This window comes from Rhipicephalus sanguineus, chromosome 5 (genome assembly GCF_013339695.2).
Source record: "Rhipicephalus sanguineus isolate Rsan-2018 chromosome 5, BIME_Rsan_1.4, whole genome shotgun sequence".
Lineage (NCBI taxonomy): Eukaryota > Metazoa > Arthropoda > Arachnida > Ixodida > Ixodidae > Rhipicephalus > Rhipicephalus sanguineus.
In genome coordinates this window covers 148131559-148159519 of record NC_051180.1, presented here as the reverse complement: position 1 = coordinate 148159519, position 27961 = coordinate 148131559, and the positions used below count along the sequence as shown (strand labels likewise).

At 47.2% G+C, this 27961-nt stretch overlaps 1 protein-coding gene across 1 annotated transcript in view; it reads left to right on the top strand.

Annotated features, from left to right (window-relative positions):
* Positions 1 to 27961, top strand: part of LOC119394339 (E3 ubiquitin-protein ligase TTC3) — a 167003-nt gene that overhangs the window by 97234 nt on the left and 41808 nt on the right. The window contains exons 25-29 of the mRNA XM_049416060.1: positions 5860 to 5958; positions 7113 to 7250; positions 9622 to 9877; positions 23134 to 23652; positions 25076 to 25261. Coding sequence (XP_049272017.1) covers positions 5860 to 5958; positions 7113 to 7250; positions 9622 to 9877; positions 23134 to 23652; positions 25076 to 25261 — 1198 coding nt within the window. The remainder of the gene's footprint in view (positions 1 to 5859; positions 5959 to 7112; positions 7251 to 9621; positions 9878 to 23133; positions 23653 to 25075; positions 25262 to 27961) is intronic.

The following is a 27961-nucleotide window of genomic DNA, read 5'->3' as shown; positions in this document are numbered from 1 at the left end:
GGACGAATAACACGCACATGCATTTCTTGAGAAAGGGAGGGGGGAGGGGTGTTGTTGAGTCAGGGTGAGTGCACGCATTGAAGGGGGGAGTGTGTGCGCATGCCCTCCGTTTTGCAGGCCGTAAGGGGAGTGAATAGCAGTGATGTGATAGCTGCGCCACTTGCGCCAAGCTGCGCCAAGACGTCAAAGCTGCTACATCCTGCTACATCTCCGCTGTTTTGCGCCAAAACTGCGCCAAACTATAAGCACACTAACGGAAAAACTAGGAAAAACGTGCGCAGCGCGCCGCCGGCGGCAATACGCGACACTCCAAAGCTGCCGCGTGGCAAAATTTTCGTGCCGCGAGAGGAATGTTCGTGCATCATTTTTCTCGGCACGCTGCTCGGCGCTTTCTGGGGACATAACCATAACCGACATAACCCTCTCCAGACTGCTGCAAATTGGCGTGACCCCCCAAAAAATGCACCTTGGAAGGACCGCACCGCCGCAGCAACATAGAAGTAAAATTTCAGTTGTTAGTACAGCGATGTCCACGCCTGTCTTATTTTTGCACCCTTTTTTAAGTTCCGCTACTAGAACGAGTTTTATACCCCTGTCACACGGACAACCTTAACCGTGGTTAAGCTGACCACGGTTAGGGGTAGCTACACAGCAGAAATAACAACATGGTTTTGCAGCGATAAAGCGACATGCTACACAAGAGGCACATTGAGGCCACGAAGACGCATCGGAATTCAGCAGGTGTACTGAAATCTCCAAAAACCTGCATATGACATATGGCATTGGACATGACAAAAATTGCAACCCAATCCGATCCAGGCTCTTTGCGAACCCAAGTAAACCAATTTAGGAGGCGTTGATGAAAACGTAACCGGCTGATACGAATTCGTGAAATTTCCCAGCCGAATTCCACTGTGTCGAATGGGCCGAAAATTGGATGTTCCGAACACTTTTCCGCGTCGCGGCGGGTGATACGAACTTTGGTGCTGAATCCGTCGAGCGACGGCCGGGAGCAGAATGCTGTTAGCTTCGGAAGTACGCGCGCGGCCAGCGCGCACACTGTCAGAACTGTGGTTATCGTTTGCCATAACCGCTGTGGGCGAAACCGCAGTCGCTCTTGACACTATCATGTATGGCGACGACGAAACTGACGGGACTCCGAAAGTGCACGTGCGTCCAACGCCCACCCAGTCCAAGTAGCGCTGCTTCCCGCAAATGCCACGGACAAAACAGCGGCAGATGCGATTATAGATAGCAATACAGGCGACGCAGAACGTAGTTTTGAAGGCACGTGCGCAGCCAGCGCAGGCGGATTGAAAACGGAACTACCGTTTGCCGCAACCGCCGCGCACGAAACCACGGTCGCTATCAACGCGATCATCGATAGCGACTACGAGCTCCGAAGGTACGCGGCTAACGCAGCGGTAAATTAAGGCTATATAGTCGTAGAAAAAGGCACGAAACAGTGGTGTAGCCAGGAGCGGAGCCCCCCCCCCCCTCCCCGAATTTTTTTTTTTTTTTTTTTTTTTTTTTGCTATGGCATACAGAGCCCAAAATGACACTTGACCACATCTGCCTGCCCGGCCCCCACTTCAAATCAAGGAGGTGCCGACCTCCCCCCCCCCCCCCCCCCCAAAAAAAAAAATAAAAAAATAAAATTCTGCCTACGCTCCTAGCACGAAGCCTTTCGGCTTCAGTGTCGATCTTCGCTTGTCACTATGGTGGAGCGGACTTCACTTAGTTTTCAGTTGGCCTCATGCGAAGCTTTGACGCGCGCTTTTGCGGCAGCCAGCTACGCAGTCCCTTATTTGTCCATTCACGTGTGTCCCAGAAAGGCATACGCGAGTTCTTTTGACAGAAATGAATGTTTTGTGCGTATATCGTGGTTTGAAAACAGGTATTGCTAGTATTTTGATGATACCAAATTTTGGGCGATACGAATATTGTCCTTCCCCCTCCAGATTCGTATCACCGAGATTCTACTTAGTTGGGAAACCCTACCTGCATTTTTAGTTTGGCCACTCTAAGCCATTATAAGACCGCGACGCCAATGGCAGCCTGCATTGACACCCTTGTCCAATGTTTACGCTTACGGGGCTGTTAGGTGATCCAATGGTGTTATGGAAAGAGCCATTATTGGACAGAACTTTTTATTTCAAAACAGTTCCTCCTTATTTGACTGTTTCGCTTGACACGGTTCATTTTTCCCCTTGGCAGTGAGCTTTTAGCTGATCCAAAAGCTGTTTTCCCTGCTCCCAAACGCGTTTTTGGCTGCTCCAAAAGCCCTTTTACCTGCTCCAAAACGCACTTTTTGCTGCTCCAAAAACCTGCTCCAAAACAGCTTCAGTCAATCACATCACTGGAATAGCCATATTCTGAGGACTACAAAACAGCAGGGCCTGTATTCTCAAACGATCGCGAAAGGCAATAGTATCGCGTTTGGTGACGTAGAATCTGATGCATTCAATAACTGGCATGTCAATAACTGGCAATTCCGGGCATGTCAGAAGCGCCGTCACATCGACGGAAATACTAGCTGTCGCCCTCACTTTTCCGGTTTTGCTCAATGGCCGATCAGCGCGCACCAAAGGCGATACTTTTGCGATAGTTTGAGAATACGGCCCCAGAGCTCAAAGCTAGGAAAGGAACGGGAGGTTAAAAAATTAGGAGAGAAGGGATATTTGTGTGTCTAGGTGTGCTGTAGTGGAGTGGGAGAGGGGAGTCGGCTCAGCCCTGCTTGCATGTCCCGTGCAGTGACGGTAGTAGCGGATGACATGCATGGGGCCATCGCTCCTTATCTTGTAGGTAATCTGCAGCGGGTACGAAAGCTAGGTAGGCTGAAATGGCTGTTCGCCATGTGCACACCATAGATGCAGGAAATTTCGTTCGAAAAGCCATTGGGCGGTTTTTAAGTCTTAAAATTTACAGATTTCGAACTCTCGAAGTTCTGTTAGTGGAAGTTAAGCTGATTGGTCCTAGAACCTTTGAGAAGGTTCCAATTGTGAATCTATGCAAGAGGGGAATCAAAAGCATCAAGTACACCAAAAGCGTCAAGCAGCTCCATGCTGCTAGCTCGTTACATGAAGTAAACTTCTTTTGATTCTTGAACGAGCTTTTGTAAATAAGGCATGAAAGTGGCATGTTTTCGTCACCACAAAATTGATAAATTGTGATCTCAGTGGCAATGGTACTGGCTCTGACGGTACACTGTTGCCAATGCTGCTAACACAGTTTTGGTTTTGTGGCAAACTGTAATGCATAGCCATTTTTCAAACCAGTCTTCCTGGGTATAGGAATTGTTTGTCACTTTGGGCTGGCATTTTTGTGTGAAGTTTCCTGAAAAAAGGACACTTCTGAGAGAAGGCGACACGTCTTTCGTCGCATTAGCTGTCCGCTTTTAGCACCGAGACTAACATTGATGTCATTGGAGTCAGCCAAATACGTACTGTCTAGTCGTGTTCAGATTATTTTGTGAGGGCCAATTTCTTAACCGAGCTGACGAGTCTTGGTCACTAGGTATGTATGGTTATCGACCGGAGCTGTAGGCCCAAGATGTAACTGAAAAGCCGAGTAATGGAAGACTACTCCACTACCTAATGGTATCAAGTTACCCATGCATAATGATTCGTTTTGATTTAGTATACGTTATGACAGGTAGCATGTGTAATGACAGATTAAATGAACACAGACAACAAAGCATTTTCGCAGTGTAGTATGTTTTGCTGTACAGGTGTCTAACTGTATGCAGACAGACGCATGGCTGGCTGTGCCTCTCTGAAGCATGTGATGGGTCCTTGTTGACAGATATGCTGTGCATGTGCTTGCTACAAAAGCTTGTTTGCAACTGCGGATAAAAGACCCCATGATGTGCAACATCGTAATTGTCATGTGCATCCTCCAGCAAACATTTGCACGACACAATATTTTTGAGAAAGCTATATATACCAGCTTTGTTGAAGAACATAAACTCCAACGAAATGTTCCAGCCAGTATAGTAGTTCTTGCGGCCTATACATTTACCCGTTAAATTAGAAGCGTCACGCAGTAACAGAGCAGATATACTCATTTGAAATGTAGCCCACATCCCTCAAACTTCTGCTGCCGGGTGTAGTTGCACACTGCGTGCACATTTCATTGCATCCATGCTTGTGGCTACGTTTGCTATCCCAATCATCCGTCATGCAACGCATATCTTTGTAAAAATAGCATGCACTGTGTCTCATCATTGTTTGCTGTGGTTTGGTCTTTCCTTATGTAATGTACCAGTTTGATTGAGCTAGTAATTCACAAAGGTGAGTTCTGCTGAAACAGGGAATGGAAAACCAGGAAGTGATAGTGCCGTGTCTGTGATTAGGTGTTCTTTCGCTCGCCGCAAAAGCCCGCTGGTCACAACATTAATTTACACCACTGAACACAAATGTTACAGGTTCGCTTTCAGTCATAATGACCAGGGCCTAATGAAAAAAATGATTATGCACTTAAGGTTAGGTGCTCGTTAGATAAAAGTCTGGATTGTCAAAATCCAGAATGCCCCACTACAGCATCATCAAATCATGGTATTGCTACTCAAGTTTTACCATGAACACCAGAGGCAATCAAGTGGTGTTGCAGCAAAAAACTGGTTATCCACCTGTTAATTAAGGCTGTAAATGGGTACTACCCAGCCTTGCTCCTATTTAGATAATGACACTGACTAGCTTCCCAGTGCACAGATACACAGTAATAGCAAAACAAGCAACGTTTATTCAACTTTCCTGAAACATTGACGTTCACCCTGGGAAGGTAGGTCTTGGTGCCTCTTCGGCAGATGGAGCAGGGAGCAAGATATGCATAAGCAGCAGTCGGAGCTAGAGTATTTTACCTTGGACTCGCAGTCGCTGCTTATAGCTTCTGTTCCATTTTCACTGCTGTCCCAATCTCTTCGCTCCTCTATGAGCCATGTGCGTCTGATTTCAGGTGCTGCCAATCATTGATCCCTCCCGCCACTGACGCGCTTCACAGGGGAGAAATGGCCGACTTCCCTTATTTCCCACAAGGCTCACTCGCATCGTCATGGCAGCCACGCATACGATCTCGCGCACTGATCTGATGGTGCTAGAGCCTTGATGTCTCACGAGAACGCATGTGCAGAACTGGGTTTTTCAAACAAGTTCTGCAGAACGTAGGGGTTCTGCAAATGACACGTTTGTGCGAGTGGTCAGAACAAATAGGACACCTTCCTATCTGCCCACTCATTTCCACAATTTTACTAATGTAGAAAGCAAAAAAATGCTTTGCATTTTAAATTAACAATGTGATTTCTTTAGCCACCCAGCAGGGGTGCACAAAAGATTGCTGTGTGACCTGTGGACCAGTAGTGGCCGTGTGGAACATGGGAGAGGCAACCAACTAAATTCCTGCTCACATGTTAGTGGTAATATTTGCAGCACTACAGTAGAAGCTAGCGGGGTCCCTGAAGGCCTGAAATTTTAGAAACCCTTTCTGTAGACTTTTTTTCAGAGTTGCCGGAGAGACCTTCCTCATAGGTCCATATTTGTACAAAGCTAACGCTGACACATTCCACAGTGTGTGTAAGCATCTTCTCATGCATGGCATTCTTTTGACATCCGGAGAGCTCTTATGGTGAGGCCTAAAGCTACAGCCTTGAGACAAAACCAGGACAGATAGCGCACCTCTTTTCACTGCCTGCATATTTTGGGGTATTGTTCACAGTGGTGCATAATCTGAAAGCAGCGTTGTTTCTTGGATGTAGTGCCACACAAAAGAAGTTATTATTTTGCTTTGTGGCTTACTGGTATGACCATTTAGGAATGGAAAGATGTCTGCTTAAATTTTCTATCTTTCTTTTCTTACTCTCAGTTCAGAATATCAGGAAAGAATCCGGAGGCTGGCCGAGTACAAGAACCTCGTTGAAGAGCACGGTTACTGGAGGACCTTCTGCCAGAGGCAGAAAGAAATGTGAGCTCTGCGATATTGATGTTTGTTGACCACTGCCGCATGCATTGATTGTTGGAGATGCTAACGAGGAACGCTAGACCAATTTAGATCGACAAAGTATTTTTTAAACCTCTATTTCTGTCACTTTCACGGTAACGTGTGGTTGACTGGGAGATGAAATTGATTAACTCCAGTTCTTTAAATTAGGCACCAAGATGTCAGTGCGCTGCCATATTTTAGTGTTTTGTCTTGTGTTGAAGCAGCAGATATGTTTACGATTTAATGACTTACATCTTTGGCTCCTTTGAAGACAATGAATGAAAACAAAAAAAAGTAACTAGGCCAGAGCAAATGCCATTGAAACTGGTGACTTCGAGGTAAGCTTGTCCGAAAACTTGGCTTTTCATTCCCAAGCCTTTTCCTACTTGCCAGTGTGCTTCTTGTGGTAACGCAGCTTTATTAAATGCAAACAGCATTTCTTTATCTAGCACTACTGGTTCTGGATAAGTGAACAATGCAGTTTTTTGTGCTATTGCACAATGAGGGACTTAACAGCGCAAATGTTAAAGCTGTTCCGGCTGCAATATTTGAACTAAGAATGCCCCACGTGCAAGCAAGCGTGTGTTCAGATGCTCATAGGTGCTGCTGTGCTGGCACAGTGTTTACTGTGCTTGGCAGCTGATGCAGGCTTGATCACAGCCACAGTGGCTGCATTTCGATGGAGCCGAATTGCTAGAGGCCTATGTACTTAGATTTATGTGCTCATTAAAGAACCCCAGGTGGTCGAAATTTCTGGAGCCCTCCACTATAGCCTGCCTCATGACCATATCGTGGTTTTGACATGTAAAACCCCACTAATTATTAGATGCTTGGCTTTTTTTCACAATGCCGACGGAGTGTCGTACAGTTTCCATTATGCTGTTCAGATGGGCAATGATAATAGACACCAGTCAATTAGTGCTTTGTGTGTGTGTGTGTGTGTGTGTGTGTGTGTGTGTGTGTGTGTGTGTGTGTGTGTGTGTGTTGAATTGCAATTCACCGAGAGGGCCCTTTAGGGAAATTATGCTAGCCGTACTATTTTGAACATCAGTGTAGCTGGTGTTTTGTCCGAACAAAAACATGTGCAGGCATTGCATACAGATGAACAAGGTGTGCCTCGACACTTTTGTACGCAGGATTCCAGAGCTTGATCCCGAGAATCCGTTCTACATTCCTGAAGGACTTCGGCACAACGAGGCCGCCCTGGAGGCAGTCCTTCAACACGGCAGCAGTTACACCGAGGAGAGTAGTGACGTCAATGAGACCATTTACCAGTAAGCACACATCTCTTCACTGCATCTTTCTTGGGGTTTTCAAGAATGGATTGTAGCAGAAGTTAAGCCTATCAATGTGTGCAATCTTGTAAGCACGCTGCGCTATGGGAGAGGCTCGGCCACAACAGTGTTGCTAATGCAAGAGAATGCCAGTTCATTGTGTGGCAAAAGATAGCATCTTAAGTCTCCTTACAATATAGACAGCTCATACCGTGAGTCGCCGAAGTTGCAAATGTCCACACTACAGTCAAACCCACTTATAAGAATACTCAAGTGCCATGAAATTTCATTGTTATAAGCGATAATTTCTATAAATGGGTTGCACAAAAAAATGAAAGTAGGGGGACAGCAGGCTGTGGTGAGAAAACTATAATATCGGATGGGATATGCCAACAGACATCAATGATAGGAATGACAAAGCTGCCGATTTTTCGGACGTGCTTAAAAATTCGGATGCTTTCACAGGATCGCCACAAGCCCCATGGAGCCTATGTATAACAACGTCTGAAGTTTCAGACGCTGAAACTCTTCGAAGTGCATTAAAAGAAGCCACCGCCGCTCCCGCACCGTAGCGCATTTCAAAAGTTGGCTTTGCCGCAATGCCTTAGTGCTATGCGGTGCACACCGTGAATCCGAAGGGGCGCTGGGGTTGTGGGGTTCAGCGGCTTGAATTTCTTGTTTTCTTTTTTCTTTTCAATGATTTTGTGTTCCATTACCTTTCATCACGGACACCCAACAGCCAGAATTCATTGTTATAACCGATAATGAGGCATGCGGCCATTGCTGTAAGCGGGTTACTTCACCATAGAAAACATACAAAAGTTAATGGTGCAGCAGCTTCTCATTGTTGTAACCAATAAATTGTTAAAACCGGTATAGTTAAAAGTGGGTTTGACTGTGTAACCAAAACAACCTTTTTCAAAGGCTGCACACGTGCAAAGCATGTTTTTTGAGAATTAAAGGGGTACAGACACAAAATTTCGCGGCCGAGATAGCCTGCTGGATCGATTCCCGTGTACGTGCGTGTACCACCTGCAAAATATCGACAGCGAATAAAGCTTTGAAGGTATTTTATATGAATTTTCAAGTTCGCGAGCGCGATCCAGCATTATAGGCCGCACCTAGTGCATTGACACCCTCGGAGGTGACCCGAGGTGACCCCCCTACTTCCCCTACGTAACCGTTGCAGCCGGTACAAGTTACGATGACGTCATAGCCGCCATTTCTGTTTTGACGCGCTTCCCGACGAATCGCTCCTCGCCAGCGGGTCAAACCTGAAGTGATTCGCCACGTCGAAAATTCCTTCGATCCCCGCCGCAAGAAAATCGTCGCCATCAGACGACGATGAGCCCGGCGACGACAGACCGCGCGGAAATGCGTCACTGTTGTGTGTGCTCACGTGACCGAGCGTTTCACTCGCTAGGTGGTGATAGTTGCACCCGGCGGCTTGTCGTTTTTGGAGCTCTGTCAAACCGAAACTGAGGCTGTGTCGGTAATGAGGAGCTTGTAATTAATTATCTGTCGCGCGCTGCAGCAAACGATGTGCCGTGTTATGATTAACAGGCCCCCAGAAACATATTGCAGCAAAAAAACGCGGGGCCAAAGTTTTTGTGTCAGGACTCCTTTAAGGCATGCGAGCAGGGTGTTTGCATCCATTCAAATTTCTTAATGGCGAAAGGTTCAAGTTCTAGGACCTGTATTGCTGACAAAATGACCGCAGTAGGAAAAGAAAGCCGACAAGAGTGGTATCATGGAAAGTCGCTCATTGATTTTTGAGACCTCCTCGATTATGCCGATTTCACCATGGAACCACGCTGCACTGCAAGTATGTCCAGCACTGACCGAAATTTGATACCTTGGGTGGGCACATAATGTTGAACATATGCCACTGTGAACCGCTGTTCAAGTGTTTCACATGCCATCCACCCCCTCGGTTTTTTTGACGATGTGGTTATCACTTTTCCCAAATTCAGCCACTGCAAAGAGTTTGTTGACTCGGTACCGAACCTCAGCTTTGACTGCCCACAGTCATTGCGGACAAGGCAGCAAGTGCTCGTTAGGCCTAGCCTGTGGGTTGACAAGCTGTCAGGAAGCTTGCTCTAGACACCATGGAGATCCAGTTGTCGGAGGGATAGCACTCGCGCACTGAAGCTAGGGCAGTGCACATGAAACAAACTTTGGGTTTGCAGTACAAACACTGCCTTTGCCATTTTGTTTGTCTGTTTCACTTTTCTGACACGCGGCGTCTCCCATTTTTTGCCCAGAAATGGTGTAACAGGTGTGACACAAAAAAAAGGGGGAATACCAAAGAAACATTGAAGACCGCAGCCTGCTTGTGCGAAGGGCTCTTGAATGTTTCTCTGAAACGCAGGCTGTTCGAGGACTTGATTGAGAGCAAGGGCCCAATTTCGATTCACGACAAACTGCTGGCGAGCGAGGTGATGAACTTCCCCGAGCCTGCCCAGCAGACAGTTGCGCGGGCGGGTGGCCTGCAGAGCTTCCTGCTTCGGTCGCTGCGCTTCACTTTCGACGGAGACATGGTCTACACCGCACGCATGAGACCCCGGGGTCCCAGCTTGTACAAGCCGGACGAGATATCGATGCTCGACGATGGCTCCGATTACGAGGTGCGAGCTTGAGAATTTACTTGCAAAATGCAGGAACGGAAGTGCTGCACCAGTTGTGCCGTCTTGTGCACAAATTTTCAGTCTGTGCTAACCTGCACCAAAGCATTAATGTTCGACTCTAAATTTGGTTTAATGTATGTGTTCAGTGGCAACCACATAGGCGTGTTTGTGTGTTTGCTAGCATTTAGCCTTGGCATCAAAGTCTGTTGAACGCTGGCATTCTTGGAGGAGTATGGGTGTTTCATCAGCAGTGTGTCATCCTTTCTTCCTGTGTCTATCTTAGTGTGTTTGACTGGAAACCCTCATGTAATAGGTATATTTAATTAAGAATTTCCAAGTAAGAAATCCCTGATTAACACATTGTACTCAAGCTTAAACTGATAAAATCCTTCATTGGACAACATTAAAATGCTCCTACTTGCATTGGATTGCCTGTCTATGAGTCGGTGTACAGTCGAGCCTGTTTGTAATGGGCTTGAGCGTCGCGCAGCATTCGTTCGTTATATCCCGAAGTTCATAGTAAATGGACCATAGCAAAAAGAGTTGCTAGTGAAAATACAAAATTTATTTTTCTGCGAAAAAGTCCGTGATGCTTGTCTGTTTGTGCAGTGCAGATTTGATGAGGGTGGTCTGCAGTTTAGTTGAAGCACTAGTGTGCGCTTCGCCGAGGCCCTTGGCATAGACGAGCTACCCGAGTTCCTCTGTGTTCCTCAAAGGCACCGACTCCAAAGTTTCTGAAGTTTCATCATGTTCTGATTCCTCCTCATTGTTCTTGCTCTGTAACTCATTAAGGGGAGATGCGGGTCGAAAAACGCGAGTTTTCTAAAAAATTATCGATTTTTTGTTTTCACCTGTTTTGTTAAGATTAGTACCTCTACTGTTCTGAAAAAAAAAATCAATGTCGAGACTCAACTGGAAATGCTTTAAAATTGCGTCTAAAGAGCACAAGGTGGCTGTCAAAAGGCCGAAAGTGTGTCATCTTCGAGCACCTTGCCGCTGATAATGCGCCGCCGCTCGCCATTGTTGACCGCATGAGGCGAAGAGCCGAGCCTCACTCTTCAAATAACGACGGTTTCCCGCGCTGCTGCAGCACAAGAAATAATAAAGAGAAGCACGCTTTTGCCGCCTTTTTCGAGCGCCGCGACTGGCTTTAAATCACGTGGTACGGATTGGGAGCCGCCATTGGCCGCTGCGCGCCTGTGTGTGCTGTGAAGCCTACTTGCAGGATCCATGTCTCGTTGAGCAGCGCAGCTGAACAACGCTTTTCTCGAGTGCTTATCCGTTATGGATGAAGAAAGCCGTAGGAAGCGCGGTCACCGGCCTGTGAAGTTTCACGCGGCACACAAATTTCGAGGACGCCGGCGCAAATCAAAGCCGAACACTCAAACCACGAAAAGATCGTCTGCTGCCGCAAGGCGTAGTGGCAGTGACGCCGATGCGTCCGACGAGTTTGCCGCAGCATTCGAATATGTGAGTGCCTCCCAGAAAAAGATCGGACTCTTCGAAGACGAAGAAAAATCAGAGCGACGAGTCTTCATTGATTGCTGATATGACAGCACTGAACATGTAGGTTTATTCAAGGGCACTCCAGTTTTGAACGTGTTCTGGAAGAGCTTGGCGTGCTCCCGTCTCATGATCTGGTTGCTCTTGGCACATCACGGGACAGCACACGCCAGAAAAAAATGTCTCAAAAACTAACAGGAGAAGCAAGGGCTCGTCGGTGTGCGCTGAAGAAAAAATCTCTTGTCGAGGAGTCATCTCGAAAGAGCCGTGAGGGCCAAACCTATGGTGCCGGCGCATTTTAATGGCAGTGGCCACTACAAGGAGGATTGTTCTTTCTTGTGTACAAATTTTGTCGCATTCAATGACATCTTTGATAAATAAACATGCAATTTTGACTTTAAAACTCGTTTTTCTCAAAACACAAATTTTGCCATTTTTGTCAATGTGCCCCTCCTTTTTCGGGTACTTCTGGTGCTCAGATCTGCATGAAATTTTTCCCAGATTTTTTCCAATGTACGAGAAATGCAATTATCTTGTTTAAGTTTCAATATTCTTATTATATAATAAAAAAAAGATTATGTAAACTTTTACTAGGGTAGGAGAAATATGAACTTCCCACGTTAAAATTTTTCACGTCTAGTACATATTTTGTATGGACTTCCTAATTAGTTATTTGCATTCCACACTTTATTTGAAACATTATGAACTATCAATTGTAAAAAGTTATTGAAGTTTAGGTCTGAAAAGAGGGGGGGCAAAAGGCTTAAGGGGGGAAGAGGGTTTTTAAAAATCATCAAGATTCCCTTTACCAAATTTAATGAAACTGCACAGTCTTGTTTAGTTTTCTTTGCTGATTCCAAATATGCAATTATTCTTCAAATATGTCCATTAGTTCCAAAGTTAATTAAAATTAATTAGCATTGTTTGCAGGAACAATGGAGCAAGAACTACTCATCGAAATCTTGCTTTAGGCACATAGCCAGATACTAGGAAACATAAGCTTCAAAAGGGTAGGAATACTTTTTTGATGTGCAAACTATTAAGAATTAAGGGCGCTACCTCTTTCTCAAGTATGATGAACCAACAAGCCCGCATCGCCACCCTAGTTGAACAGAAAGCTTTGATATGCTGTATAATTTTTAATAGTTTGCACATCAAAAAAGTATTCCTACCCTTTTGAAGCTTATGTTTCCTAGTATCTGGCTATGTGCCTAAAGCAAGATTTCGATGAGTAGTTCTTGCTCCATTGTTCCTGCAAACAATGCTAATTAATTTTAATTAACTTTGGAACTAATGGACATATTTGAAGAATAATTGCATATTTGGAATCAGCAAAGAAAACTAAACAAGACTGTGCAGTTTCATTAAATTTGGTAAAGGGAATCTTGATGATTTTTAAAAACCCTCTTCCCCCCTTAAGTTTTTCACTTTGTCATGTTGCAGAACTAAAAGTATGCAACTTGCAAGAAAACTAATTATATATTTGAAATCAGCATAAAAAGTTCTATAAGCAGCTCAAGTTTCATTGCTCTAGGGTGAATATTAAAGAAAAAGTGTCTTCGAGTAGCATCTCCCCTTAACAGTGCCCTAGTTCTTGCAAAGTTTTGCAATGTCAACTTCATCAGCATCCTAGAAACGAAGCATTGCAAGTGAATGAGAAGGCAAAGGCACCTGGTAACTCTATCATATTGTAACAAAGCTCAATACAAGGCCTTGCTATTTACACTATTTATTAAGGGGGGACATGGGACCCGATAGTGAAATATATTAGTATTAGGCCTAGAGACATGATTTTTTCAGGTAATATTCAGCTTTGTACACTGATTAAAAATATGTAATTACATTTTCTTTACATCAATCCAAAAAAAAGTTACAACTATTCTTATTTTATGAATTTGGGATGTGACTTGCATAAAAAGTAATGCATCAAAAGAGCTAAAATTGAACCTTTATGTTGCTGAATATTCAAATAGTGCAAATATGCAATTTAATGCTAGTATCTAAATTTTACCCAAAGTTATGAAGTTTTTATGTCGCAGTCTCTTAGCTCTGAATTTTCACTGGTGATTTCTGGAAAATTTCAAAATTTTACAATGTCCTTAAACATTCTATCAAGGTTTTCTTGCACACTCCAATTCCCTAGCATTCAAACAAAAAAAAAATCAAGAAAATCGAATCAGTATTAGCGACACAGTGCTCATCCCAAAATTCAAAACATGCAAAAATCTGTATTTGAGAAAAACGCAAAAAACTGAGAAAGTTGTGAAAATGAAAATTTCATGCATGAAAGCCACAGCACTTGTGTTCACAATCACTCAGAAAGCCCCTGTGGAGTAGTCTGAAGCAGGCTTTTGCTTGTGCTTCTTCTTTGCGGCTGCCTGGAACGCCGCTGAAGATGCACGTTTCCTCTCTGAGCCGACGGCACGGCGATAGTCTTTCTCAACCGCCCGCTGGTTACCTGTGCATGTTTGATCTAGCTGCAGTTCACGCAAAATAAGCGAACTAGATTCCTTGTTCCCTAAGTTGAAACGCATAACAGCATCTGCCACGGCAGTCTCAACGGCAAACAATGACGCGTTCTTGTCCTTCGGTGAGAGGCTCCAAATGACCGAATGCAAGGCCTCATTCGCATTCTGCGTCTTCCCTCTGGTGCATCTCTGCAGGAGCTCCTTGTCGGACAAGCGTTCATAAACAGGACGCAGTGCATTGCTCACAGCCTCTGGCAAATTGTACTTGCTTTTTGGGATGGGCTCATTCCTTGCCATGGCTGCATTATGCTTGCACCAAGACTCGGGGCCGTGTGGACAGAAGCTGTGGTTAGATTTCTCGTCAGTGGATGTCACATGATAATACGTAGCCCACACAGCCTTGTGCATCTCATCCACATTCCCAGAATGGGATTTGAGAGCCCAGCCGTAATAACTCGTCAATTTTGTGATGAGGTCACCCGTGAGGCGGCCCTTGCCACTGATGCGCTCGCTGCTGTCCCCTTTGTGCTTCTGCACGAGGTTCCGAAGCGCAGTCCCCATGCGCTTCTGCACATGGTTCGAGCAGTCTTCTTTTTCAACATTTATGAAGCCGTACACCTTAGCTTCTTTGACAGCACTGTACGACCGGCTGTCACCATCACAAAGCATGGTGGTGTACCTGAGGCCATGAAGCGAAAGGGAGCGCTGAAATAAATCATTGCTGCCTCTACTTCCATTTGGCCAGCCTTGCATGAGGTATTTTTCTGGCATGAATGTTTGGCTTTCCATTCAGAGTATTCTGGGCTCTCGGGTTTTGGACCACATTCACAGCCGAGGCAAAAATTGGAAAGCACAACATAGTCTAGCACATAACCTGAAAAAACTTCTATCACAGTGGCTATTCCAATGTGAGAGGTGTGTCCTCTTGTGTGCCAGCTTCCATCAAAAGAGACGGCAATATTTCCGGGGTTGCCGAAATTGAGGTCCTTGTAGAGGCTCTTTACCACTGTGGCACACTTAGTCAAATGTTCGGCACAAGCTCTCGTTGCTGCTGGCTGAAGCTTCATTTTCAAGTACTCTTGGTACGTTTTCGTGTGAAGGCCCCGATGTGAAACACCGATAGCGGCAAAGATGTCATTCAGAGCTGCCTGACCATTCCCAGTGCTCTGAACCGCACGCGCCGTGCGAACGTTGATTTCAAACGGGTTGCAGTTACTACTGCCACCAACCCGTCGCGAGCTCCATTTCGAACCAACTTCTCCGCAGTTGCTGCAGTGAAGCTTCAGCTTAACGGCTACGCCGTACTCATGCGCGTCGCGTTCGATGGTCAACTGACCACGGCACACTCGGCAAGCAGAACGTTCGTTTAGTAAACTGTTCACCATGTCGAGGTCAACCATGGTATACGTCGGGGCCGACGAACTTTCGGTGCCGCGCTGACTCGCGAGAACACTCATTTTGCGATCGGTTGCCGAGACCGAGGAAAGTTCCGCTGCTTTTTGCTGTGCGCGACGCTCGATGAGTTCCCGGTCAGCCGATGTCAAAAATGTCGCGTCTATCCTCGCAGCTCGATCGCGCATACTTGAAGTACTGCAGGCAGCGGTCGCAGTCGCCGCCATGCTTTCTCCGGCTGCGAGATCTGCTGCAGCAGCATTCTCTGCTGTCGTAATCACAAGCAGCGGCGTTGTTTCCTGGCGCCTTGTTGAAATATCACCGCAATCAGCTGATTCCGACGGCACCGTGGTCGCCGTCGCGATCGCTTGTGTTGCAGCGCCGCTTCGTCGCGGAATCGGTTGCGCTCTTCCGCCGAGATCTGCAGATATCTTCGTCGGCAGTCGCTATGATTTATGGCACTCTGAGCGCGTGTCGCCACTGGTAGAAGTTGTAGCGATCGAAGGCTGCCTTTGTGTCGGGCTGCTGCATCGCGGCGTCTGCCGGTCTCCTGTCCCGCTCGGCTCTGCCGACGCAGCCGCCGCTGGCTGCGATGACTCCTTGGGATGCACAGCACATTTTTTCCGTCGCTTGCCGAATTTGTGCAGTGTGCGGAACTTTCGAGCACGGTTCGGCATCTCGATTTCGATTGCAAAACTACAAAACTTCCGAAATGGCGGTGACAACGCGCGTGTTTGCGGCCGCGCGCGTGATCTACCAGTGTTGTCAGTCCCCGCGCTCCAATCACAAGCCGCTGTTCACTCACGTGACTGCTATGGACCAATGATACGGCACGGTTTTGTCGCTTGTTTTTGCCTGGTAGCGCAGACTGGCTGCAGCATTGAAGGTTCGTTCCTGGCGGGAAAGCGAGCTCAACAGAAGCTCTTTCAAACGAGACTAAGATGGCCGCGGTCCAATGAGTGGTTAGCGCGATCCGAGCAACGCAAAAGGGGGCTGTTTTCGGCGTTTTCGTAAGCGAAACCAAGTGCTGGGATGAATAAACACGACATTTTTTGGCTCAACGACGCGTCATTTCGAGTTCATTTTTTGCTGGCAGGTGCGGGATGATATGAAGAAAACGAAAATCACCAAACTGAAAAATCGATTTTTTTGGCGTTTTTTCGTCGCCAAGACCCGTGTCCCCCCTTAAGGGCGAACTTGTGCCCAAAGCAAAAAGAATCACAGCAGTTCAGTAAAAAGAACCGAGAGTCTGTAGTTCTCGCGAGCCACCTCTTCGATCGTCGTCTTTCTTTTCCACACGCGCGTTGGCCACTCGCTTGGAGCTCGTGCGTATGCAGGACCGGCCGGCGGACTGCGGCTGGCTTCATCTGTCGTAACGATGCCTTGAGCGTTTCGCTTGGTTTGCAACGCCTGCGTTGTGCTGAGCGATGGTGGTTTGCCGTGGCATTATCCCTCCTCTCAAGGCGCATCGCCCCGATGCGTACGAAGAGGCCGCATGTGGACTTCGTTTTGCGGACGGGCTTGGAGGAACGAGGTGGTAGTATAGCGGGCGATTTGGGTGGCTAGTCCTCGTATCTGTTGTAGTATGGCTTCATGCGTACAATGTGTACGCGCTCCGTGGGATTGCGTCGTCGTGAATGCACTTGTCCAGCAGACTTGACTTCATAAACCAGGTCACTCAGTTGCTGTACTAATTCATAGGGGCCAAAATATCGGCAAATGAGCTTTTCAGATAGGCCGCGTCGTCGCACTGGGGTCCATATCCAGACTGTGTCCCCAACGTCATACCGCGTTTCACGTCTTTGCCGGTTGTAGCGGTCGGCGTCGATCCGTTGTTGGCGACATATTCGGTACCTTGCTAACTGCCGGGCTTCTTCCGCTCTTTGTAGAAAATCGTCAAGATCAGGGGGGTAGTCATCTCCGTCTATCGGTAACATGGCGTCCAGTGTTGTGGTAACTGTACGACCGTAAACTAGTTGAAACGGGGTAGCCTTGGTAGTCTCTTGTACGGCGGTGTTATATGCGAATGTGACGTATGGTAAAATTTCGTCCCACTTCCTATGCTCAACATCGACATACATAGACATCATGTTGGCTAGAGTTCTGTTCAGCCGTTCGGTGAGGCCATTGCTTTGAGGATGGTAGGCGGTGGTTTTTCTGTGGACAGTATGAGTCATAGTCAATAGGCACTGCATAAGTTCCGCCGTGAAGGCCGTTCCACGATCAGTGATTACAACAGTTGGAGCGCCATGTCTGAGAACTATGCTGTGTACAAAGAACTTGGCAACTTCAGCCGCCGTGCCTCGGTGCAGGGAGTCTGTTTCAGCGTATCTGGTTAAGTAATCTGTTGCCACAATGATCCATTTCTTGCCTACCGAAGAGGTTGGGAAGGGTCCAAGGAGATCCATTCCTACTTGTTGGAACGGCGCTGTCGGTGGATCTATAGGTTTCAGAAGGCCCGCTGGTTTAGTACTTGGTGTTTTTCGTCTTTGGCAGTCGCGGCATGTCTTGACGTAGTGCTGTAATGACGCTAACAGTTTGGGCCAATAATAATGCAGACTGCTTCTAGCAAGCGTTCGAGTCACGCCCAAATGTCCAGATGTGGGCTCGTCGTAGCACGCTCGTAGTATTTCTTGCCGCATAGTTGTAGGAACGACAGGCAAGAACTTTTCACGAGTCGGCTTAAAGTTTCTCTTGTAGAGAACATTTCCTCGGAGGCAGAACGATGTGAGGCTTCGACAAAATATGCGGGGTATTCGTACGTTGACTCCTTCCAGGTGCTTAATGAGCGGGAGCAATTCTTCGTCTGCGCGTTGACATTCGGCTATTTGAGCAGTCTCGACAATGCCTACGAACGGAAAGTCCTCTTCCTCTGATAGTGCTGTGTCAGCAGGCGCCCGTGACAAAGAGTCGGCATCGGTGTGCTTCCTCCCGGATCGGTATACCACGGTTATGTCATATTCTTGCAGTTTGAGGCTCCACCTTGCTAGTCGTCCAGATGGGTCTTTGAGGTTCGCCAGCCAGCACAGGGCATGATGATCGCTGACGGCCTTGAAAGGTCTGCCGTATAGGTACGGCCGAAATTTACTGATGGCCCAGATGACGGCAAGGCATTCTTTTTCTGTGGCTGAATAGTTGGTCTCCGCTTTCGATAGAGTCCGGCTGGCGTAAGCTATCACCTTTTCTTCGCCATTCTGCCACTGTATTAGAATCGATCCAAGGCCGATGTTGCTGGCGTCTGTGTGTATTTCTGTGTCAGCTGTCTCGTCAAAATGGGCAAGGATTGGGGGCTTTTCCAGTCGTTTTTTCAATTCGTGGAAGGCGCTTTCTTGCTCTTTTTCCCACTGGAAGGGCACATCGTCTCTCGTAAGTTTCGTTAAGGGTTCTGCGATCTTCGAGAAATTTCTGACAAATCGTCTATAATAGGCACATAGACCAAGAAATCTCCGTACTGACTTTTTGTCTGTTGGCACCGGAAACCTTGCGACGGCGGCTGTCTTATCGGGATCAGGGCGAACACCCTGTGCGCTGACGACGTGCCCGAGGAATCGAAGTTCTTCGAAACCGAATTGGCACTTCTCTGGCTTGATTGTCAAATCTGCCGAACAGATTGCCTCTAACACTGACCGCAGACGCTTCATGTGCTCCTCGAATGTAGCGGCGAAGATGACCACGTCGTCTAGGTACACTAAACAACACTGCCACTTCAATCCGGAAAGTGCAGTGTCCGTCATGCGCTGGAACGTTGCCGGCGCACAACAGAGACCAAATGGGAGAGCCTTAAATTCATAGAGTCCGTCCGGGGTAACAAAAGCAGTCTTCTCGCGATCGCGTTCATCAATTTCAATTTGCCAGTATCCGCTTTTCAGATCTAGTGAGGAGAAAAACTTTGCACACCGAAGCCGATCTAACGTGTCGTCAATGTGCGGAAGGGGGTATACATCCCGTTTAGTCACAGCATTCAGTTTCCGGTAGTCGACACAAAACCGCAGCGTGTTGTCCTTTTTCTTGACGAGCACCACGGGAGATGCCCACGGACTGTTAGAATGCTGGATAATGTCATCTTCAAGCATCTCCCGTACCTGATTCTTGATTACCTCCCTTTCCTTTGGCGAAACACGATATGGATGCTGGCATACTGGCCTGGTTGTCTCGTCCGTTATGATCCTGTGTTTTGCAGTGCTCGTGCGCCGTACCTTTGAGCTATTGGAAAAGCAGTTGGCGAATTCCCGTACGAGGTCGTACAACTGTCGCCGTTGAATCTCTGAAAGGTTGGGATTGACAGATATTACGTCGCAGACGTCGGGTGTTGGTTTCACGTCCATTGACGTTATTTCGAGACTGCATATTTCTGTCTCTGCACAGAACTCATTGAGGAAGGCTATGGTTGTTCCCTTCGCGATATGCTGAATTTCATTGCCGAAATTTGTCAGGAGGATATCTGCGTACCCGTTTCGCAGCTGAACGATTGCTCGTGCCACACAAACTCCTCTTTTCAGGAAAACATCCGCGTTGTTGTCAGCCACACCTTCGTAGTCGTTAAATGCATCATTCCTCACGAGGACCATTACACTGCTCCGTGGCGGTACAGTCACATCCTCATCAACGACGCGCAATGGAGTGGCGTATCGCTCTACTGCTTCTGCTACCTTTATAGCCTGTTCCGTCGAAAATGACACGCTTGACCTCTGTAAGTTGATAATGGCACCATTAGCTTGTAGGAAATCCATGCCCAGTATAACCTCCCTCGAACACACGGGTAGGACGACGAAGTCCCCGACGTAAGTGAAACCCCGTATCCCAACTCTTGCGGTACATCTGCTGAGAGGTGTTATAAGGTGACCGCCTGCCGTACGTACTTGGGGCCCAATCCATTCGGTCAAAACCTTCCTTAGTTTCTTCGCTAAGTCGTAACTTATCACAGAGTACCGTATTTACTCGAATCTAACGCGCACCTTTTTTCCGGAAAAACTAGTCCAAAAATCGCATGCGCGTTAGAATCGAGTACCGAAAAAAAAAATTCGGTTATCGTATTGCCATCGACATTTCAAAATGGCCGCCTCCTATGATTTCTGCCATTTTTTTCAGTTCGTACGTGTGCACTGTGCTGAGGAGATTGTCATCCCGTTCTGCATTCGCATCGACGGCATGGAAGTGCCGACTCCAAATGCTCGACGAGTGTACCACGATGCCGCATTTAAAAGAATAGCTATTACATGTGCAGAGAGACGAACGGAAATCGGGCCGCATCGCGGTCTTTCGGATATAGTTCGGGGAGTTCCCGAAACGTGCGTGCGAGACTGGCGCAAACAGAAGCAGATTTTTTACAGCAAAGCTTCACGAAAAGGTTTCAGTGGACCAAAGCAGGGCCGGTTTCCCGAAATCGAGGAGCGTTGACAGCGACAAGGAGTTGTCCGACAGCGACGAGGACTGATCCATTACGCGACTCGTATCGCCGCCGTAGTGGTGACAGTTTTAGCGGCAAGGCCCGCTTTTTGACTGTGTTTTACTTTTTTGAAACTTTAGTTCTTTAAAACCCAAATCCTTGTTCTTCCGAATGTGCGAAGTTTGACTCCTACGGACTTTTTTTGTTCTTTTCTCTCACAAAAATGGGTGCGCGTTACAATCGATGTATTACTTTTTTTTTTTTTGGTCGCGGAAAACGGGTGCGCGTTACAATCGAGGGCGCGGTAGAATCGAGTAAATACGGTAATCCGCACCTGTATCGATTAGAGCATTGAGCTCTAGTCCGTCAATAACCAACGGCAAGTCGGAAGTTATTTTCTCGCTACAGCACTCTTTTACCTGGAAACAGTCGTCGTCGTCATGCTGGTGTCGCAATGGAGGATCTTGACATCTCTGATCGCCAGCGGCCTCGCCTCCACAGGTCGCTCTCTTCAGTTTCCCGGGTTTGGGCTAGGCGAACGATGCCCAGGCGCGCTTGGGAAGGGACGTGGGCTGGGCGAGCGGTGGCGCATAGGAGATGGTGAGCGAGGTTGATGACGGGGCAGATCAAAGTGCTGACGCGAGCATAGATACTCTTCGATGTCGGGCGGTCTTTCGCCGTTTCGCGGACACGGTGCGTTGATGGCGAATCCCCTGAGACCAGCTTGACGGTATCGGCAAAATCGGTACAGGTGACCAGCCTCTCCACAGTGGAAGCACAGGGGCCTACGTTCCGCATCTTGCCATACGTCGCTTTTCCGAGGCCTTGTCACCGCCACACGGGGTGCACTGCGTGGGGCTTCTACCATATGGGGCAAACTGTGTGTTGTCTGGACGTAGGTACTTGGCGTCTCGATCGGCGCACAGTGGACAGCAGGTCGCCTGAGCACTTCAGAGTACGTTACCGCGCGTCGTGTCGGTGGTGCATCACTCTGCGGCTCGCGCATCACCTGCCTAATTTCTTCTTGGACTACATCAGCAATAGACAGCTCCGGTGAGACATCGGGTGACTGCAGCTTCCGTAGTTCCTCCCTGACTACAGACCGGACGAGCTCCCGCAGGGTATCTAGATTATCCGCAACGCCTGCCAAGTAGACACCTGCCGATGTACAGGCTACGTCGCGATTGTACTGCCGGGCTCTTTGCTGCAGTGTCGTTTCGATGGTTGTTGCTTCCGACCGAAACTCTGCAACAGTGCGCGGCGGATTGCGGACGAGTCCCGCGAACAGTTCTTGCTTTACCCCATGCATGAGATGGCGCACCTTCTTGTCTTCCGTCATGCTGGGATCAGCTCGCTTGAACAGGCGGCACATGTCTTCTATGTACATCGCAACACTCTCGTTTGTGCGTTGATTCCGTGTACGAAGAGCTGCTTCTGCCTTTTCCCGGCGATCGCTGTTACCGAACGTACACAACAGCTGCCGCCGAAACTCTTCCCAGGACGTTAGGGATGCCTCGTGGTTTGCGTACCACACTCGCGCAGAGTCTTCTAAAGCAATGTAGACGTTGCGCAGCTTGCGTTCTTCGTTCCATTGGTTTATATTAGCCACTCTCTCGAAATGGTCCAACCAGGCTTCGGCGTCCTCGAACGAGTCGCCGTGGAATACCTTTGGTACGACAGGTTGGCTTACGATGAGCTGTGCCGGTGTAACCTGGCTGGTCATGGTGGCAGTTTTGCTTGTTGCCGTTGCCGGTACCCTTGACGCAAAGGTAAGAGGTCCGAATTCTGGGGAATCACGTCGAACACGGCGGCTGGCCCGTTGGTGCACCAGTGTAAGCTCCACGGCTTCTGGTTGGTCAGGGCTTGGGCTGCGCTCTCTTGCTAGTGTGGGGCTCGGAATCATCTACCCAGCACCTCCACCAGAAATGTAACAAAGCTCAATACAAGGCCTTGCTATTTACACTATTTATTAAGGGCGAACTTGTGCCCAAAGCAAAAAGAATCACAGCAGTTCAGTAAAAAGAACCGAGAGTCCATAGTTCTCGCGAGCCACCTCTTCGATCGTCGTCTTTCTTTTCCACACGCGCGTTGGCCACTCGCTCGGAGCTCGTGCGTATGCAGGACCGGCCGGCGGACTGCGGCTGGCTTCATCTGTCGTAACGATGCCTTGAGCGTTTCGCTTGGTTTGCAACGCCTGCGTTGTGCTGAGCGATGGTGGTTTGCCGTGGCAATATTGCACTCTTACAGGCGAAGCTTGTGTCCTCTAGGTTCTGTGATAATTTTATGTAAAACATTTGTCTGACACTATTGGCATGCAAGCTTCTAGAAAATTTCTCAAAGTTCGTATTAATGAGACATGTTTTATGTATACAAAGAGAAAAAAAATCTTTATATCACCGTCTAACTCACTGTCTAGAAATTACCGTTCATTACATTTGGTTTACAGAAGCCTGTGAATAGGTGCAGCACGTGGTGTTCAGCCTCTTAACACGACTGGTATTTTTCAGGAAGAAGACGAGTGTGAGGAGAGCGATGAGGAGGATGAATGCGATGAGGAAGACTCCAACGAATATGACTCGTCTAGGTACATTGAAACAATGGGCCAAGCCGCTTCTACCCCTTCAGCGAGCGTTGCTAGCGGCGACACTACACCCAACCCCAGTGCATTGTTAATGAAAGCCATTGCCACGTGCAACCTCAATCCCAATGCCAAAGCCTTCGAACTGCCCCTTGATGCCCTGGCCACAGGTTCACAGAGTGGCGATGCGCAACCGCCGAGTTCTATGGTTGAAAAAAAAGTGGCATCCGCACCAGCAACGCGCACCGACACAGGCCGCGAGGTGGTGGTCCAGAAACTTCTGGTTGCGCTGCCGCCAAAGCAGCGGGCCGAGTCTCTCGTTCTGGCTGTGAATTCCTTCCACGGTCCACTGTCCCCAAGGACATTGGCTATGATAAACTGCAGCCTGGAGCATTGCAAGCTGTGCAACAAGACTGGAGTGCAGGACATTGGCGTCCAAGTCCAACAGGTGTGTGGATTAGCTGTTTGTTTTTCTCTTCAACAGCAAAAAAAAAAGTCTGTTTCACATGAAATGCGAAGCGTTGATAGTGATGGTATTTGCATGAGATAAGTACAAACAGTAAGCTTCTTGTATTGATTGGCCCTTAATGTTGCGATAAGCATGTGTTGGCTAATAAATTTGCCGTAAAATCCCAAGCAAGCCACCCCCCCCACCCCCCCACCTTCCCACGGTGAAAGGCAATCTGAGGGGGGGCCCTTGCTCAGTCACAGACCAAAATTCAAGATGGGGACGGAAGAATCACTAAGAAGTGCTTCCAATGAAATGCTTTATTGAATACGCATCCATTTATTCTAAAAAGACAGGGCGTGCTAACACAGACACAGGAAAGAAGTCGGGACACCACAAGTGGTGTCCCGACTTCTTTCTTGTGTCCGTGTTGGCACGCCCTGTCTTTTTAGAATGAATACTTACCAACTAGCTCAGCTCTCTGTTATTCTAAGCATCCATTTACTGTTTTTACTGAAGCAGGGTGAATCCTCGCGTGAAAGTTTGTGTTGTGACAAGGGAGGAAAGACATTCTTTAAATACCTGACAGTTTCTGACAACTCAGAATGCAGCCCAGAGGCACAACACTGTAGAAGTACTAAGAAATTATGCACATATCTATAGACTCTCAGAACTGTAGTTCCTGGGAACCGCTGCTGCAGGAATCTGTTGAGAGAACTGGCTCAAAAAAAAAAATGCCAGGATTAGGGGGACCGGGGGGCTTGCTTGGTAATTGGCACATATTTCAAGTTTCCCGAATAGGGGAAGGGGGCGCTTGCTCAGGATTTTACTGTAATAACAAGCATGGTGTCTCATGCACGAGAGCGAAAACCCAGCTTGACATCTCTTAGCTTGTGTGGGAGTGTTCAGGATACCATAACTTTTAGTTCAAATTGGTTTGGAACATTCGTTCTTTTTTTTTTATTGCATACAGTTCTCATTTCACATTACCGTGATATGCTGGTTTTTACTTTGTAACTTCCTCAGGCTAGGAAAAATCTCACTCCCAAAGAGCACATAAAAATGTGCAATGTTTAAAAAAAAGTACATCTTGTACCAGAAAAATAATTGCATGTTTGAAATTGGCACGCAAATATTCGTAAGCCCAGCAAATTTCATTAAAATCTATCAATTTTAGAAGAAAAATTTAAGGGCAGTGCTGCCCCAATGCTGGCTTTGTTAGTGTTTTTCCCCTTCGAAGTCTTGTCACAGAAGAGTAGGGTCACAGTTATCATTTTCGAATGACATCTCGCGGGGAAAACGAGATTTCATTTTCTGTGTGACAAAGGTATACAGTTCTACCATCAACATCGCTATAATTGTAACATTGCCGGCATCTGCATATGTGTGCTTTGCGTGGCATCTCTGTGTTTTCACATTGCAGTCCATAGAGTACTTGGAGGAACGGGATTCCCTGCTCGAAAAATGCGAGCAGCTCGCATGCGAGAATGCTCGGATCAAGGAGCAGCTGGAGAGTGCTCTGGATTACAACGTGCAGATGGCCAGCAAGCACACCCTCGAAACCAGCAAGTACAAGGAAAAAATAGAGGACCTGAACAAGGAACTGCAGGCAAGTCTGAAAAACATTTCCAGTTTTCCTTTCTTCAAAGGATCAGCCTTTCGAATGCTAACAATAGTGTGTGTCAGTAGCAGTTTGTTATAGAAGTATTTGCTTGGCACAGTAAAAGCTTGTTATTTCAGATTTCAGGGGACCAGAAAAAATATCCAAATCAACCAAATGCCAAATTATCAAAAGTGTCAAGAAAACAACGAATTCGGACGTGCTCCCTAGTTGGTCCCGGCCAGCGTATGCATTGTTTAATGGCATCGAACTCCAGTGCAGTCACATTTGGCCGCAACCTGGTTAATTCGGACAATCCGCGGAGCGCGGCTAAAGTCACCAGAACGGGAAACATGATGCGACCGTCCAGCCAGATGGTCACAGCACAAATGCTGCAGACAAAACTGCAATAGATGCGATCACTGATAGGAACAACATAGTTCTGAAGGCACGCGCACGGCCAGCGCGCAGACTGAGAACGGAACTACTGTTTGCCTGCGATTGATAGCGAAGAAGCTCCAAAGGTATGCAGCTAATGCAGCGGAATAAGGTCGTAAAACGGCACTAAGTATTTTGGCTTTCCTGTTGTTCGCTTGCGACTATGGTAGTGCGGTGCTTCGGCACTTGGTTTTCAGTTGGCCTCTGGCAAAACTTAGGCACGCTCGTTCGCAGCACTGTCTGCACCAAAGGTAGTCTGAATATCATATTTTCTGCATATGACTGGCATCCCCCACTACAAACCGCTGGCGAAAGAAAAAAGATACCCGCGTACTGACGCAAAGCCGCCTTCCTTGCATTACCATGAAGGCATGCCGTGAAGCCAACTTGCGCACCCAAATCGCGGTTGACCCACACTTCGAGTTTAGCCCCAGATTTTCTGGATATTTTGTGTGTTATACTTGTGGTGATTCCACGACTGCGCCAAAATGCACCAAATTGTATTTACTGCGCCATCCTGATAATATCAACGACATTTGCTCCAAACTGTGCAACCTTTTACCTACGGCTAGAATGCGCGTGATGACGTTCCCAATTCGGACTTTATATGGAAAATTATGGCGACTGCAAAACCCGTCGAGAGTGTCCGTATAATTGCTATCACAATAAACAATTCTTTTTAAATTTGAGGACCCTTCCACTCTGGGAAGTGGATGATAAGCGAAGCCGTTTTGCGCACGGCACAGAGGTGACATGGTGGAGGACAGTTTGGTAACTAAGGCCAGGTTGTTAACGTTCAATACGCAATATTAATGCGAAAGCCTTAGATGCTTCATCAATTTGAGAATTGACCGTCAGCGGCGTCAATCGACTGATGCAAAAAATAATCATGTGATAGCGTCATCATCACGTCATAGATCGTCATAACTAGTGATGTCATCATGGCGTCACATATTGGGATGTCACGTGCATAGTTTCCTACAATTACCTAGCGGGAACTCTGGTGCTGTGATTGTTCAGCCACCATGGGAATGAGGGGTAGTACACGGATTTGCCTAATCTTTAGGGGTGTGCCAATATTCGAAATTTCGAATATTTTTCGAATAGTGTTTTTGCTATTCGATTCGATTTGCACTGGAATTTTACTATTCGAACTTCCCAAAAACAAATACAGTCAACCTCCGATTGAAAGTAACCCCTTAAGATTTTCAATATGCTTCACTTCATTACACTCGTATTGCGGCAAAGCTGCCTTTCAAGCTCCGTTGCGGTCGAACTTGGCAAAGACATAGTCAACGTCTAATTGGAAGTGGTCCCTAGATTTTCAGTATGCTTCACCTCATCACACCCCCGTATTGCGGCAAAGCTGCCTTTCTAGCTCAGCTATGGTCACAAATGTATTACTCAAGAAAATGCTGGTTCCAACATGAAAGATGCAGCAGAGGTGGGGGCTCAGTTAATGCTCTTTTTGGACCTGAAATTTGGGCAGGAAGTCCGAAAAATCGGAAGCCGAAGCTTTCTAGCATCCAAAATTTCAGATGTTCTTATATATCGATGAGGCAAATTTGTAACTCCGGACTTGAAGGGGGCAGAGCCTTGTCCGCCACATCAGTTGGGCTTCCACAGAAGTTGAGAGAGGAGGAGAGGCTGAGGAAATGACATCTTTGCCTATCACGTGTAAAGTGTTGTCGGCAACATTTTGGTTGCACCAAATCATGTCAATAAATACAATTCAGCCTCTGCACCGCCTCATTCTTGATAAGACAACTTTGAAACACCACCTTGCCAGCGCATCCCCTAGCAAAAAGAAGCAATTTCATGTTGCTATCTCATAAGAATATGCTTAGGAATCTTCTCCAACTGTTTTTCTTCAGTTTTGCTTCGAAGTATTCGAGAAATATCCTAGAAATATTCGATTCGATTCGCACTCACATTTTATTATTCGAATTCGCTTCGCACTCAAAATTTTGCTATTCGCACAGCTCTACTAATCTTTGTGCTTACGGCTTCGAACACACTTGTGGCTTTGTTTATTGCTGTGTTTTGGTGGCGTTTGTTTCGGATAAAAGAATAGACCGTTGTGAACTTCGTGACCAGATTTGAATTGGTGAGCCTAAAGAGGCAGTGATTCCACTCCTGCGCCATCCTGATAATATCGACGAAATTTGCGCCAAACTGCGCCAAAGTCTCGGGTTTGGGGGCGTCTATCACCAGCAATCGCACCGCCGGCGCGTCAGAACATGTGCAGCTCGATCTTGGGGCTGCCAATAA